Here is a 17,626-nt window from a genome sequence, read left to right on the forward strand (position 1 = left end):
AGTCAATCACCAAATTTGGCTCCAAACTCTTATTTTTATATAACAGAAATTTATCTTTACCAGATAGTTGAATCTTTAATTTTTGAGAGTTTAAATTAAATATTACATATTCAATGTCAATCCAAAACAATTGTGTAAATACATATTCAATGAATACATGTTTTATGGATTCTAGTTTATGCCAGCATTGTATGGGTTAACCCGGCAGCCGTACTTTACGTCACGGTTACGTTTTCTTTGTACACGGAAGAAAAGAAACCAGAGAAATCAGCGGAGGAGGAGGACAAGGAGAGCGTCTCTTCAAGGTAAACAGAGTCTCACTTTAATCCTTCGATTAGATCTATACTGGATGGCTCGATTTCAGCTTCAAGTAACTAGCTAAAACCCTAATCTAAATCTGAATATTATGAGTCTCGCACGCTCAAAACACTGCCTGTGAAACACAAACCAGATATTCTTGAAGAGTCATGCCACGTTTACTGCAGATCGCGATCGATGTGTAGAACATGGATCAGAATGTAGTCATACATTAACGTTACGAATTACGAATTCACTCTATATTCAACGTGTATTTTCCCCAGCAACTCTATCAGGTGTCTATCAAGTCGCATGTGTCAACAGCGCACGTTATAAAGAGCCAATCAGAAAGCTCCGTTCTAGCCGTGAATAATTTATTTTAGTGGAAAATTGGACCCAGGCAGTGGCTTATGTGAACAGGCAGTATTTAATTGGGCTAAATTCTCTTGCTTTTAAAATAAATAATATTTTTATTTATTGGATTTAGTGTCTTTTCTTACGTCGCTTTACAGAAATCAAGAAAAGAGGATATTCTTAAAGGCCTAGTTCACCCCAAAATGCCATAATAATACTCCTATAATTTATAATTTACTGACCATTTTCATTTTTGGGTGAACTAACCCTTTATTTAACCCCAGTTACAGATGTGTGGATATTGAAAATGTTCATAGGGTCATACAGTTGTTGAATATAAATATAAATAATGCAGTATTTATTATAAAATATGCTGTAATTACAACAGATTTTGTCATCAACACATTTTTCATGTATTTCCAGTAGACCAAAACAACAATGCGGCAAAACTACATACTATGCACTCTAGATGAACTTTATATAGCCCTCAGTGTCAGTCCTACACATTGCTCCATTCTTAATATGGAATAGAATAAAGAACAGAACAGATGAATAGGAAATAAAGTAAATTCTGAAAAGAATATGAATGTAAGAAGTAATCAAGCCATGATCTCTTTCAGTGCCTCTCCTCCATCTATGGTTGATCTTAAGCAATGCTCCAAAGAACATGGGACAAGCTTTGTGTATCTGCTCACGCAGTGTCATCACAATTGACAACAAGAGATACTTCTTCATCCAGAAACTAGAAGAAGGGTGAGGCTAAAATGCTTGAAAACGTACTGGAATTGTGAGAGTCCAACAATGTCTCCAAAATATGTTCCATCTTTTGATAATTATGCATGATAATTTTCATCAAAGTGTGCTCAGCAAATTCTCCGCTCCTTCTAGAGGTTTCAGCTATGTTGATCTGGTAGAGGGTGCACAAGATGGACGCTTCTATGCTCTGAAGCGAATCCTTTGCCATGACCGCGAGGCCCGTAAGGAGGCTCAGACCGAGGTGGAGATGCACCGGCTCTTCAGCCACCCTAACATCCTCAGCCTGACCTCACACACCTTCATGGATCGCGGCGGGAAGTGTGAGGCCTGGCTGTTGCTCCCGTACATCAGTGTAAGTGCTCAGTCTGTGTTCTGCTTTTGAGTTCTGAGATGTGCAGTGTTTCACTTGCTGAATTGTTCCTGTGCAGAAGGGAAGTCTGTGGTCCGTTCTTGAGAAGCTGCGGGATAAGGGGAGCTCTATGACTGAGACTCGCATCTTGCACATCCTGCATGGCATCTGTGAAGGCCTCAAAGCAATTCATGACAAAGGCTATGCTCACAGGTACTGACAGTACAATTCATTCATCCTGAACATACATTTATTAAATTAACTCCCGGTTTCACAGACGAGGCTTAAGCCTAGTCCCAGACTAAATGGCATGTTTGAGCTGTTTTAACTGAAAGCAACTTGCACTGATATATCTTAAAATATGCCACTGCCATTGTTTTGTCTCAAGATTCACACCAATAATGAATTTTTGTATTTATTTTTTTCCACGTTAATAAAAGCTACTTAAAGGGTTAGTTCACCCAAAAATGAAAATGATGTCATTAATGACTCACCCTCATGTCGTCCCAAGCCCGTAAGACCTCCGTTCATCTTCGGAACACAGTTTAAGATATTTTAGATTTAGTCCGAGAGCTTTCTGTCCCTCCATTGAAAATGTATGTACGGTATACTGTCCTTGTCCAGAAAGGAAATAAAGACATCATCAAAGTAGTCCATGTGACATCAGTGGGTTAGTTAGAATGTTTTGAAGCATCGAAAATACATTTTGGTCCAAAAATAACAAAAACTACGACTTTATTCAGCATTGTATTGTCTTCCGGTTCTGTTGTGGATCCGCGTTCAGTGCCGCTGCTGACGTGTTATCAGAGCTTCGTTTACAGTCTGAGGGAGACGCACGTTGTAAACAAAACAATCTTCGCAAACATGTCTAAGGATTTCCACACAGAGGAAGACTTGCATTTTTTTGCCCAGCCATATTTATTTAAACCCGAATACACGGGCGCACCAGACACACGTCAGCAGCGTCTTACGTCAGCGGCGTCACTGAACGCGGATCCACAACAGAACCAGAATACACACACACACACCAGACACACGTCAGCAGCGTCTTACGTCAGCGGCGTCACTGAACGCGGATCCACAACAGAACCAGAATACACACACACACACACCAGACACACGTCAGCAGCGTCTTACGTCAGCGGCGTCACTGAACGCGGATCCACAACAGAACCAGAATACACACACACACACCAGACACACGTCAGCAGCGTCTTACGTCAGCGGCGTCACTGAACGCGGATCCACAACAGAACCAGAATACACACACACACACACACCAGACACACGTCAGCAGCGTCTTACGTCAGCGGCGTCACTGAACGCGGATCCACAACAGAACCAGAATACACACACACACACCAGACACACGTCAGCAGCGTCTTACGTCAGCGGCGTCACTGAACGCGGATCCACAACAGAACCAGAATACACACACACACACACCAGACACACGTCAGCAGCGTCTTACGTCAGCAGCGGCACTGAACGCGGATCCACAACAGAACCAGAATACACACACACACACCAGACACACGTCAGCAGCGTCTTACGTCAGCGGCGTCACTGAACGCGGATCCACAACAGAACCAGAATACACACACACACACCAGACACACGTCAGCAGCGTCTTACGTCAGCGGCGTCACTGAACGCGGATCCACAACAGAACCAGAATACACACACACACACACCAGACACACGTCAGCAGCGTCTTACGTCAGCGGCGTCACTGAACGCGGATCCACAACAGAACCAGAATACACACACACACACCAGACACACGTCAGCAGCGTCTTACGTCAGCGGCGTCACTGAACGCGGATCCACAACAGAACCAGAATACACACACACACACACCAGACACACGTCAGCAGCGTCTTACGTCAGCGGCGTCACTGAACGCGGATCCACAACAGAACCAGAATACACACACACACACACACCAGACACACGTCAGCAGCGTCTTACGTCAGCGGCGTCACTGAACGCGGATCCACAACAGAACCAGAATACACACACACACACACACACACACCAGACACACGTCAGCAGCGTCTTACGTCAGCGGCGTCACTGAACGCGGATCCACAACAGAACCAGAATACACACACACACACCAGACACACGTCAGCAGCGTCTTACGTCAGCGGCGTCACTGAACGCGGATCCACAACAGAACCAGAATACACACACACACACACACACACCAGACACACGTCAGCAGCGTCTTACGTCAGCGGCGTCACTGAACGCGGATCCACAACAGAACCGGAATACACACACACACACACACACCAGACACATGTCAGCAGCGTCTTACGTCAGCGGCGTCACTGAACGCGGATCCACAACAGAACCAGAATACACACACACACACACCAGACACACGTCAGCAGCGTCTTACGTCAGCAGCGGCACTGAACGCGGATCCACAACAGAACCAGAATACACACACACACACACCAGACACACGTCAGCAGCGTCTTACGTCAGCGGCGTCACTGAACGCGGATCCACAACAGAACCAGAATACACACACACACACACCAGACACACGTCAGCAGCGTCTTACGTCAGCAGCGGCACTGAACGCGGATCCACAACAGAACCGGAAGACAATACAATGCTGAATAAAGTCGTAGTTTTTGTTATTTTTGGACTTAAATGTATTTTCGATGCTTCAACACACTCTAACTAACCCACTGATGTCACATGGACTACTTTGATGATGTCTTTATTTCCTTTCTGGACAAGGACAGTATACCGTACATACATTTTCAATGGAGGGACAGAAAGCTCTCAGACTAAATCTAAAATATCTTAAACTGTGTCCCGAAGATGAACGGAGGTCTTACGGGCTTGGAACGACATGAGAGCGAGTCATTAATGACATAATTTTAATTTTTGGGTGAACTAACCCTTTAAATGTCCTAATTGAACTAAGGTCGAATCCTGGCTTAATCTAAGCCTTGTCTGTGAAACCGGGCCTATATGTTTAGTTTTGCCTTGGTTCTGCATTGAAGATGGAACATGTAAAGGGATAGTTCACCCAAAAATGAAAATTCTGTCATCATTTACTCACCCTTAAAGGCACACTGTGGAACTTTTCAACCTTTATAATATATTACCAAAACCCATTGAGATGGTACATTGACTTACAATAGGTTGAATGACACGTCTGCTGAAGCCTGACGGTGTCTGTATCGCTTTTACCAGCACTATGTAACTTCGGGTTTCGGGTAGGAACCCGAGCACAAAAAGAACTACAAAATTCGACCGCTTTACGGCATACGTCACTTCCCCCACCACCACAACTTCCTCAAATTATAACGTGAGAGCTCAACTCGCGTTTGATTGCCGGCGTCTGTATGTTGTCGTCATCGCTGAATCAACGGCTACTCGGAAGAAAGCGAAGAAAGCAAAGATTTTGTCAGAGGAGACCAAAAAAAGAAAAAGGGAGAGTTTAAAATAAACATCGGCATAAAAGTGTATATATAATGTAATATTTACTGCAAATTCGTGTAACAAAACTGATATAAGTCACAACATACTGCCATATACAAATGTAAATGTTTTTTTTTTCCTTTCAGCTCATATATGTTTGTATTTGTGTAAAAGGAAAAACAAACTGAAGACTACAAATAACGGAAATATGTAGTGAGTTATATCAGTTTTGTTACACGATTTCATCTCCAACCCATTGCAAAGAGATCCTGAAGACGTGAATTGTTTGCTTCAGGTGTGTTTGATTAGGGTTGGAGATGAACTGTGCAGGACAGACGATCGGCAGGAGCAGGATTGGGCAACCCTTGTCAATGCGACTTACCTGATCAGACATTGTTTTCTGCGTATGCTACTTTTATTCAATTTGTTTTCTTTATAGGATTTATATTATTAATCTTATATTTATATTATTATTTTGGTCAGTAGTGAATCGATTAACTTTCTCCAACATACAAATCAAATGCCATCTGCACACACATAAAGACACTGGAGGTTGACCGGTTGACTGTTTGTTGACTTTTGCGACAATGCTGCGGCGCTTGTGGCCTCTAGGGGCACTAGACGTGAAAATTACAGGTCGAGCGCACCCTAGTGGCCAAAAATTCCACAGTGTGCCTTTAAGTGGTTTCAAACCTGTATGAATTTCTTTATTCTGCTGAACACAAAAGAGGATATTTTGAAGAATGTCTCTAACAAAACAGTTGATGGGCCCCATTGACTTCTATAGTATTTTTTTTTTCTTTGTGTGTGTGTGTGTGTGTGTGTGTGTGTGTGTGTGTGTGTGTGCCATACTATGAAAGTCAATGGGGCTTATCAATTGTTCAACTGTTACCCATATTCTTCAAAATATCTTCTTTTCATTTTGGGGTGAACTATCCCTTTAACTACATTAATGAACATGGACTAACAATGAGCAACTCTTCTACAGCATTTAATAATGTTGTTTTGTAATATTAATTTAAACATTTACTAATAGATAGTTACTTAAATCACCGTGAACAGCATTCATGATAAAAGATGGCCATGTTTAATAAATAAAGAAATGTATTTATAATAATAATAAAAAATAAATAAACAATTCCAGTAATATTTTCATAATGAGCCACTGTCAGTGTCCAATTTCCCACTAAAACAAATTATTTACAGTATATAATGGAGTTTTCTCTTTAAATTCTGCTTATATTTTTTTCTATATTTCTATACTATTATAGTATTTATTAATATTTTGAATTAGCTTGAGTTTTCTCTTTAATTTGTGTAAATTTAGGTGGTTTTGCAATGTGCTTTTGTCATTTTTATTCTTTTTTATATTTCTATTTAGCTTTATTTGTATTATATTTTTCGCTTCAGTCATCTTAGTACTTTAACTTTTTATTTCAGTTAGTTACCAAGGCAACACATTTTTTATCTAATATTTTTTTTTTATTTCCGCTGTTTTTAAAAAAGAAAATGATTTTTAGTATTTTTAGTTAACGAGAACACTGCTGATTCAATCTGATTTTATTGCTGAAATGATACATTTGGCATACTATCAATATTTTATGTAGTATTATGAATCATTTTAGACTTAATAACCACTGAAGAAAAGATGGATTGTCCATCATCCAACATAGACTGAAGACCTGAAGTCAAATAAAAATAGATGAAGATAAATGAAAGTCCCACTTATATGAATCCTAGGCAGACTTTCAATAATAGTTACACCAAAAGAGATGTTATATATAGATATTATATTAGTAGACAACAAAAGCTGACCTGATGCTTAGCTGCTGACAAAAAGTCTCTGGAGGAATATACTGTTTTCAGTCTGAAATATCTGGGTGGTTTTTTCCTGTTCTTATTATTTCTCTAACATGAGTTTTATTTCTGAAAACAGAGATTTGAAACCCACCAACGTTTTACTGGATGAGAACGATCAGCCTTTTTTAATGGACTTGGGCTCCATGAACAAGGCCAGGATTGAAGTTCGAGGGTCACGTGAAGCCATGACCATCCAGGTTAGAGCTGAAATATCAAGCAGCACTTAATCGAGAGTTACCAGTAGCCAGAGCCATAGAGAGAAAGAGTTGCGACACTCCCATAGACCGCCATAGGAACTTTGGAATGCGGAAGTAACGCGTGTCGTGGAGCGGCCGATAGTTCCAAACACTGATAGTTCCAGCATTGAACCCCCTTAATTTTCAGTGCTTCCGAAGTACGCTCGCTGGTAAATTAATGAAATTACTGTATTTTTTTTACTTTTACACACATTAGCCGACCTCTCGTGAATCTAGTCTGTAGTTATATTTTATGTAGCCAGTTTTAGTAAATGTTTATTGGAAGATAATAGGTTAATTGCAGCGATAGCTTACGTGACCAACACTTCACTAACGTTAGCAAACTTACGATAACCTGATGTATATAATATATAATATTTTTAATAATATTTTATATGTATGTATCTATATATATATATATAGCCTATATATAATATTATATACAGTATACATACACACACACACAATTCATTTATTTAAATGGGTTAGGATTATGCATATATGTGCTTATATGTATTTAGGAACATAGTTAATTCACTCATTAACTATCTCTCCGGTTTAATTTTATGAAGAATATTTTTCGGTTGAATATTTACCGAACATTGCTGTATATAGTCGTTCCTTTCTACGTTTTGGTAGCAGTCTATTTCCCTCCTAAATCATTCATTTGTACATGCACAGCATAATTATTTATATTTTATGTTGGTTGGAGTTCTGAACGGACTGCACACCTCTTTGCGTGATCACGAAGGTAGGCTAATGGCTGAATCGGAATTTATAAGCAAGATCACGGGAATCAATAGCCTAATACAGCCCAGTTGTGCTAAAATAAATATCATGAGACGTCCATCATCAGATGAATGACATGGAAAAGTTAAGTTAGAGCCGCTAAAGCCAGTGCTACTACCCATGCGAACATGAACACTAAGCTTTTCCCTCCAAAAATATAGCCTAAAACTTATCTAAGTTGTCACCCTGCCTCTCCAAATGCAAAACTGACATTAACAAAATGCAATAACAGCTTAAAAAGTACTTGGGTGTGTGTTTTATTTTATATCTACCGTTTAATAATGCAATCGCTGCTGTCTGTCCATAGAAGAACATGACAGCCCGCGTATGTTTTGGAACTATTGGGGCTTACATGAACCACGTGACAGCCGTCGCGGCGACATCAAAGCGTGTCGCAACTCTTTCTCTCTATGGCTCTGCCAGTAGCTATGTTTCCATCCAAACTTGTGCGCAAAATTGGAAATATCGCATAAAATATTTGCGAATAAATCGACGTTTCCATCCCATGTGTTCAAGAGAACAAAATTGTCCCTTCCTGGGAAATTGGCGCAAAATATCTGTTATAAAAACGGAAGTTTCTGCAAACGCGCAGACGAAACGCAATGAACCCCATCATGTTATCTTGCGTTCAGATTCCTGGTGTTTGAGAACTCAATCATGTGACACTTCTGGGAGGAAATTAAACCAAATCATTCTGACGACAGACTTTCCCTGCTTCCCAATGTGCATATAGCCATCCTAAATCATATGTGAGATTAATAAGTGTGTCCCAAAGCATAGTATGTTGAAAAGAGTATGCCAAAAGTCCCTGGATGGTCTACTTTTTCCAGTAAATTTTCAGATCCGTGCTCCCTCTTAACGGTTAATATTGCCCACAACCCATTGCGCATTGTAGTTCAGAACTACAAACACCAATAAGAAGTGTTTAAAAAAAATTACAAACATGGCTGATGTGTGCGACCGACAGTTAAAGGGATAGTTCACTTTGAAATAAATTTTTGGTATGTTTTAGCTTACCTCAAGGGCATCCAAGATGTAGGTGTCTTTGTTTCCGCAGTAGTTTCAATTTTGATATTTTTAGGTCTAAACCGTTCTTGTCTGTCAGTGATATAATGCAGGTCTATGGTCACCACCTCAAAGAGCATGCACAGAGAAGTCCAAATTAAACATGATTTAATGACTCGTAAATGTAAGTACACATTGATGGCCTAAGACACGAAACGAGCGGTTTGTGTGAGAAAACGAACAGTATTTATATCGTTTTTACCTCTTGTAACCACAGCCACGTCCAAGTGATCTGAGGGCGCGGGCGCTTCGGTCTGCGCAAGCGCCGGAAGTGATCTCTCGCGCGTTTACGTCACTCATTGTTTACACAGAACAGAGATTGACGGCTAATTAAAATGGTACTAATTTGCGCTTATCCGGGATGTTTAAACCGTCGTAAAAGAAAACAATAAAAAAAAATAAAACAATTGTATGAGTGACGTACACACGCGAGAGATCACTTCCGGCGCTTGCCGGAAAAGACCGAAGCGCCCGCGCCCTCAGATCACTTGGACGTTGCTGTGGTTACAAGAGGTAAAAACGATATAAATGCATTATATGACTGACAGACAAGAACGGTTTGACCTAAAAATATCAAAACTGTGGAAACAAAGACACCTACATCTTGGATCCCCTTGAGGTAAGCTAAAACATACCAAAAATTAATTTCAAAGTGAACTATCCCTTTAAGTAGAGAGGTTTAGATAAACGGGTTTGAGTGAATAATAATCAACATTTAACCTGATAAAACAAATTATCTATGTTATATTTCAGTTGCAATAACAATGTGAACTTTTCTAAACATCCGTTTGGCCATTCACTTTTAAATGCATCTTTATACAAAAATATGAGGTGAGTTCTCCGCATGAAAGACCCACGACTGGCAGATCAACGCGCTACTTCTTTTCTCTTCAATTTGGTAGGAAATTAAATGTGGAGGATGTTAACTGTGGCAAGATGATTGACAGGCCAGTTTACGGCGACAGGATGTAACTATGCGACAGCGCATCCATTAAAAACTCAATTTTATGACATGATAGTGTGTCCAAAGCTTGTCTACTCTTCTGCTACACGCTCACAAAAAAGGACATACTTTTAGGGCATAGTATAAGTAGGTTCAGGCATTTTAGAATGATCACACATTTGAGATGCTGCGAAATGGGATTTATCAAGGGCATCAAGGGATTTATTTGAAGAGTTTGGTTCCAAAACGCGATAAACGCCATTTCTAAAAAACAAATTAGTTACTGCAAAAATCAGTATTGTATCTGGTTGGTATTGAAAAGTCAATGTTTAATTTTAAGTAAAATGCGATATCCGCCGTGTTATTCTGTCATGTTTTCTCCCTTTCTTTCCAAACCGCGACAAACGCCAGTCTCCCTTCTCTGCAGAATGGGATATATCCGCTCTCAACCAATCACAACGCACCATTCCACGCAATGTAAACAGTAACGGCAGCGCCTTAAATACACCCGGCTTCCTAGTTTTTCTTATCTATTTTGTACTTTTCGATCAACAAACAAACAAAAAAATGAATCATTTTGACGGCATTGATGAACCTGTGGTTGTTTCTGCGGTGGGTAAGAAACGTAAGACATCGAAATCGAATAATTTACGTGAGGAGATTAAGAAGATGAGGCACTCGGGAGGAGGAAAAATGTTTTAAATTTTCTTTACAGTTCTTAATAAAAATATTATACTAATAAACTTACATTGTTGTGTATTTTCAACAGTTTCAATATGAAAAAAAAAAAACTTTTATATTGATTCAATGGATTAATTGCATTTGGATTTTTTTTTTTTTAAATGGATTTATTGGATTTTGGGGAAAACAATATTCCGTTTTTATAATAAATCTTTGAAAATCAAAACCTGGATTTTTTTATTTTTTATTTTTTATTATGACCTACAAATGCTATGTGAAAGTTTGAAACAGAAAATAGTGGTTTTCATCTTTCCACTTTCTTGGTAAAGAAAACACATTTTTACTCAAATTAATCTAAATGGATTTATTGCGATTTGGAACCAAACTCTTCATTTGTAAATGTGTTTCTGTTGTAGTTTACGCGCATGTCGTCTTATCGGGTAAAAATTGATCCTCAATTGAGTGCATACGTTTTTTTATGTGCATCTTTGCATTTCCATCCAGTATTTTTCTTTTTGCGATATTACAAAATGCGCATAAAAATAGGTGGATTGAAACAGCTAGAAAAACCAAACTTTAAATCAATCCTCTTTTGTTTATGCGTTCCCTTTCAGGATTGGGCTGCTCAGAGGTGCACCATCTCATACAGAGCACCAGAGCTCTTTAATGTGGAGAGTCACTGTATCATTGATGAGAGAACAGATATTTGGGTAATTCTCTTTTATATGTGTTTTGTATGGGTGTAATAGGTACTTTTCAGCTGCTCTTTCACAAAACAACATGACTGTGTGTCTGCACAATGTTTGTAAACTTCATCCTTCATCTTTTCATCTCTGCTCTTTCTGATCATTTTGATGCCATGTCTATGTCAGTCTGTTATGTCTGGTGTCATGATGTTATGTCTATGCCAGTCTGTTATGTCTGGTGTCATGATGTTTTGTCTATGCCAGTCTGCTGTCATGATATTATGTCTGCTGTCGGTCTGTTATGTCTGCTCCAGGTATCATTTGTTTGTTTCTGCCTGTAGTCTCTAGGTTGTGTGCTGTACTGTATGATGATGCTGGAGGGACCGTATGACTTGATATTTCAGAAGGGTGACAGCGTGGCTCTCGCCGTCCAGAATCCAGTCTTTATTCCACAGCCTTGCAGGTGAGCTTGAGATTATTCAGTGCTATAATTCTGTAAAATTCAACTGCTTTGGACCTCATTGGAAGAGGCAGCTCATTACAATGCCAGATCAAATATTTTGTAGATGTTCGTCAATCAAATGTAATATATGTTGTAATATTGCATATTGTAATATTATATTTTAAATAATACTACTATACAATTATATTTTAAACTAATTTTCCCACATTGTGTAACTTAAATGTGGAATATTATTTTTTTTTTAAATAATATTATAGTATTACATTTTCAGCTTATTTTAATGTTTTTTTTTATATTATTGTTATATTATATTTTAAACTAATTTTGCCTCATTAACAAAATTATACATCAGAAATTGTGTAACTTACTTAATGTCTGCATTATCTTAATTTTAATTTTAAAATTAAAATTTGTTTTATTTCAAATATAATTTTTTCTATATATATATGTACGGGTGAAACTCGAAAAATTTCAATATCGTGTAAAAGTTCATTTATTTCAGTAATTCAACTTAAAAGGTGAAACTAATATATTATATAGACTCATTACATGCAAAGTGAGATATTTCAAGCCTTTATTTGTTATAATTTTGATGATTATGGCTTACAGCTATTTTGAATTTGGGGTTTTCATAAGCTGTTAGCCATAATCATTAAAATTATAACAAATAAAGGCTTGAAATATCTCACTTTGCATGTAATGAGTCTATATAATATATTAGTTTCACCTTTTAAGTTGAATTACTGAAATAAATGAACTTTTGCACGATATTCTAATTTTTCGAGTTTCACCTGTATATACAATTATAAATGTCTTTTAAACTAATTTTCCCACTTTACAAAAGTTTGCACACAAAAAATATGGACGTTTTGGAAAATATGTTTAAAATGATGTACACTCACAAGAGATTATGAAGACTAAGCTGTTTCAGATCATATTACCAGTCGAATACCAGTCAAATTCATTTCAGAAAACAGCTTGTTAAAGTTTTCTAATGGTAACATATTTTTAACATGTAACCGGAGAAAAGCTACCTGCAACCGGTTACCATGTCTCTTTCTTTGACACAGTTATTCTCAAGGCCTTCAAACCCTTCTCAGCTCCACTATGGTGACCAATCCTCAGGAAAGGCCCATAATCAGCTGGGTGCTTGACCAGGTCCAGAACCTTCGGGACTCAGACGGTACAGATGTAGATACCAACAGAGTATGATGCTTCCACTGAGATCTCATGCCTGTTTTCTAGTGGACTCTGGACTTTTTGGACTATGCACTCTCTCTTTCGGACAAAAATCACAAGCCTTGCAAACATTTGCTCTCTCTTACCTCAGTGAGCTCAGCATGCCATGGTTACACACGCATCTTTGTTGGTGAATCTCATATTTCACCTGAAAATCTATATTGAGCAATGAAATTATCAGATGATATTGGAGTGAAATTTGAGCTGTTCCTGATTTATGCCATGCAAACCACAAAGGAGAGGGCAAAAACTCTGTTCACTACGATGGCAGCGTTATCACAGGCACATAGCATCAAACCGGTTGTTTTCTGATTGTAATTTGGCTTCTCTGTCTTTTCTAAGCTTGGAACCAAAAATTATTTATGAGGGTTTTATAGAGTGATGCGGGGATGGCATCAAAACCTGGAAAAATTTGTCCGGTGGTTCCCTCAAGATTTTCCTATGGGGTTTTCAACTGTGAGTAAAATAAGGACTGTGGTAAACATAACTTGATGATACTTGGACATTTCGCGCTACAATGTAAATTACACACACCCATATCGAAAATGTGAATTTTGAAGCTGTTATGTTTATAATTTTTTTTTTTAAAAGTAACTAGATAAGAACATTTGGAGCGTGAGTGTATGCAGATTTACTTTGTAGAACAAAATGTCCAAGTATTGTTTAAATATATCTCATAAATTGAAAACCCCATTATAAAAACCCTTAGGATTTTATGGATTTCAAAACCCTTAGGGTTTTGATGTCATCCTTGGCACCACTCAATTGATATTTTAGCTGTTCAAAATGTAATTGACATTAGTTATTTAAACAACAGTTCTCCTGGTAAAGCAAGACATGCAAGAGCAGAGATTTAGGTACTTTGTGTTGTGAAGGTTCAAAGATAAAAACTGACATTGGTCTTTATTTGTGAGACACAACCAGAACGGATTTCTGTCTAAATCATTCTTATGTATGTTACTTGTAGCATTTAAAAAAACTGTTCTGCTCATGTTTAAGAATGAGTCTGTAAAAAATGAAAGAGCATAACTCAGTTGGTTATAGCGCTCGGCTTTTATAAGCAAGTGAAAGTGCTGTTCTGTAGAAGACTCTGAGAGGATGCATAACAAACGGTCATGCCTGTGAATATTTAATACTAGTTCACATTACATTGCAAGAATGATGTGTTCACTTTTCTCTTTTTAAGTGGTATAAATGACTGCATAAATACGAGTTTGTTTTGATTTAGCAAGAAGTTCCTTTCATTGCTTACAGTATTAGGGCGTTTTTTAAAGGAACCGTGTAATAAACAGGTTTTAATGCATTTTAATTCTGCAAGAAATCCACATGGCTATAGATAATTTCTGCATTCAGTCATTTGTTTATGTCTGATGAGGCGTAGCTAGTGTGGATGAATCTCGTGGAATCATTTCCAGGTCATATTTTATCTGCAATATCAACAGAAAGAAATCGGTATATATTTAGCATTAAAAAGATTAAAATGAAGCCTGTTTTTAGGACCTTTCTTTTTTTGGCATTATGTTCATATGACCTGAACATGTTCACATGATGTCATGAATCACATGCTGTTTCATAATTCAGGACTACATTTATTGAAGCATTCCATTTACTATAAATTGTAGTTGGAATTTTATCTGTGAAGAAGGACCTAAATATGTGTTTTTTATTTTTTCAGAAAAATTACCTTGATATTCAGATTCACTGCAGATTGCTTTGCGGTGGCTCTTATAATTTTGATTAGAATGTTGTTATGTTTTAAAGGAACATTTTTAACTTGCACTTGCAATTCTGTCCAGGTTTGTTTCTGTTGAGGAATACTTAATTATGCAAGCCTCTTAATTTATAGGATATAAGACTGGAGACATGTCTCTTGGCATTCATTTACGTCATCTGTTCCCTTTTTTATTTTCATTTTTTAATAAATTGTGAATAAAGTGTGATTTAAACAGCGACCGATGGAGTTGGTTTGGTTTTCCTGAAAGTTTCAGTATCACCACACGGGGGAGATGTTGCTCAAGTTGTGTTGTGATCTCTGACCAGTGTAGCAAACTGAAGACGGGGTTTGGTGAGTGTTAATTGACATTCTGTAATGTTTTTGTTCATTTTATATCTAGTGACGTAAACATATGTGTCTCTATGCCCAGAAAATGGTAATACCATGGTAATACCATAATACCATTGTTTTAGAATCTAATACAGTGTAATACTTCGATTCGAAGTAGGCCTACTACTGTAGTAACACTTTACAATACGGTTTCATTTGTTAACATTAGTTAATGTAGTCTACTAACTTGAACTAACCACGAGCAATACATTTGTTACTGTATTTTGTTCATCTTTATTAATGTTAGTTTACTTACAGCTGTAAGTATAAAATACAGCTGTTCGTTGCTTGTTCGTTACATTACAGTGCATTAACTAATGTAAACAAATACAACTTTTGATTTTAATAATGTATTAAATGTTGAAATCAACATTAACAAATATTAATAAATGCTGTAGAAGTGTATATCATTATTAGTTCATAAACGAATGTGGTTAACTAACTGTAAAGTGTTACGTGCCATGCATATGTTAAATAGCCATTCCTGCTGGGGAAAAACAAAACAAAAAAAACAAGCTAAAACCAGCCTAACCTGGTTTGAGCTGGTGTCCCAGGCTGGTTTTACCCATTAGAAAGTTTACCATGATAAACTATAGTACATACCATGGTATACCATAGTAGTACCATGGTACCTTCATGGTACATACCATTAGTACCTCAGATATTACCATGGTACCATGGTACATTGTATGGTACTGTAGCTCTATAGAGGGGTTTTGGACACTTTTTTAATTTTTTTTATCTGACTAGGTTGGTCGGTCTAAGCTGGGAGACAGCTAAAATCAGCTTAAACCAGCTTGGCCAGGCTGGAAGACCATCATAAACCAGCTACTACCAGCTTAGACCAGCCTTTTTTTCCCCAGCAGGGATTGTATTACCATCTGATGCATTAATTTACCACGGTATTTTCCACTGTAATTCTATGTTGGATATTTTTGTAATTAGTAAAAAAAAAAACTTAATTTTTGGAGAATAATTGTCTGCAAAGGAAGAGCTTCTCTGTATGGCATTTTCCTTAAACTGTGATGTATGATACATTTATAATATTAAATGGTTGCAACACTTAGGATTAGATAAAAAAGACACATGAAAATTTGAATGAATTGAGAATTATTAAAAAAACATTTCCAAAAACAAAACATTTTTGGAAAACAAAGCAGTCGTTTAATTTTTAAAAAAATGTACCTGTTCTTTTGACAGACCTTTTGTTTTCGACAAATTAATAAAAAATGTCTCCGCTACTGACCTGAGGAAAGCATCCAAAAATCTGTGAATGTTGGCCGCTTTGGCTCTGTAACAGTGTGGCATTTGAATGTTGTTTGTTTAGTGGCTGACCTTCACTCATCAAGGACCACCTACCAAAACCTCAACAAAAAGGTCTGGTCAAACCCCTATGGGGGGTATACGCTGCTACTCAAAGGTATGAAACAATTATTACAGGCTGTTTAGGCACCTGAATTTATGATTCACAGGGGCTGTGAGGGTCAAAAGTGACGTTCTGACTCAATGTTCATCTAAATAAATCTCATCAATGACCTTACGCCACCGACGGGGGAAAGAGAAGCCATAAACTGCATATGGACACACGCTCACCTAGACATCGCCACTACCAGACAGCCGACGTATAATGCACAGACATAGATACAGTTCCAGTGGGATGAATTACACTTTAATTAGCTTTTCCATCCATGCAAACCATTCCACTTTAAGTCCATTCGGCCTTCTCTGGATAATCATTCATTATACAGAAACAATGTTTATGGTCTGGGGAGCGTGTGGGACTGCCCTCCATTGGTCGGCCGTTTCTGCTTTCATGATCCCACAGGCTATGAGATGATGTCATGTTATAGTCCACATCAAGGTCACACGAAACCTACCTTTGTTTTGTCTGAGGCTAATATTTTTAAGTATGTTAATCAGCATCCCTGCTGAGAAAAAAAGATCTATACCTAATATTTAAAATGGTTACGGTTTGAATTTTGCAATGTTGTACCTGGATGAAGAATGAGAGTGTTCTCTTGAAAACCAAAATGTATACCGTATATATACACACATATTTATTTATACAAATATTCTGTATACACACACACACACACACACACATATATATATATATATATATATATATAGTATATATATTATTTAAATCAGCATTAATGAAAAAAGACATGTATAAGTGATTTACAATTTAAATATATCTGTATTTTTTGCATTATAATAATATTTTCTCACATTACATTAATGAGAATTGAGGGCAACAATTTCTTAATAATATATATGTATTTAAGCAATTGAAATTAAGCAATTGTTGGCCTCAATTCGCATTAATCCTCAATTCTCATTAAAACACACACAAA

General features: G+C 37.5%; 1 protein-coding gene across 1 annotated transcript; it reads left to right on the forward strand.

The window, feature by feature from the left end:
- The first annotated feature begins 211 nt into the window (after positions 1–211).
- stk16 (serine/threonine kinase 16) lies at positions 212–13,380 on the forward strand. Its single transcript, XM_056258683.1, has 8 exons — positions 212–305; positions 1,272–1,404; positions 1,540–1,759; positions 1,836–1,969; positions 7,140–7,260; positions 11,392–11,487; positions 11,805–11,926; positions 12,997–13,380. Exons 2-8 carry the CDS (start codon positions 1,319–1,321, stop codon positions 13,136–13,138), a joined length of 921 nt encoding a protein of 306 aa, XP_056114658.1. The 5' UTR covers positions 212–305; positions 1,272–1,318; the 3' UTR covers positions 13,139–13,380.
- Positions 13,381–17,626: the final 4,246 nt, after the last annotated feature.

Source organism: Rhinichthys klamathensis, unplaced genomic scaffold, assembly GCF_029890125.1.
Source record: "Rhinichthys klamathensis goyatoka isolate OS25496 unplaced genomic scaffold, OSU_Roscu_1.1 h1tg000157l_1, whole genome shotgun sequence".
NCBI lineage: Eukaryota > Metazoa > Chordata > Actinopteri > Cypriniformes > Leuciscidae > Rhinichthys > Rhinichthys klamathensis.

What these genes read in the sequence shown, in the direction of transcription:
- stk16 (XM_056258683.1), top strand. Translation starts at nt 1,319, where the DNA reads ATGGGACAAGCTTTGTGTATCTGCTCACGCAGTGTCATCACAATTGAC. An exon ending in ATCCAGAAACTAGAAGAAGG is followed by an intron (nt 1,405 to 1,539) that starts GTGAGGCTAAAA and finishes CGCTCCTTCTAG; the next exon opens with AGGTTTCAGCTATGTTGATC. An exon ending in TGTTGCTCCCGTACATCAGT is followed by an intron (nt 1,760 to 1,835) that starts GTAAGTGCTCAG and finishes GTTCCTGTGCAG; the next exon opens with AAGGGAAGTCTGTGGTCCGT.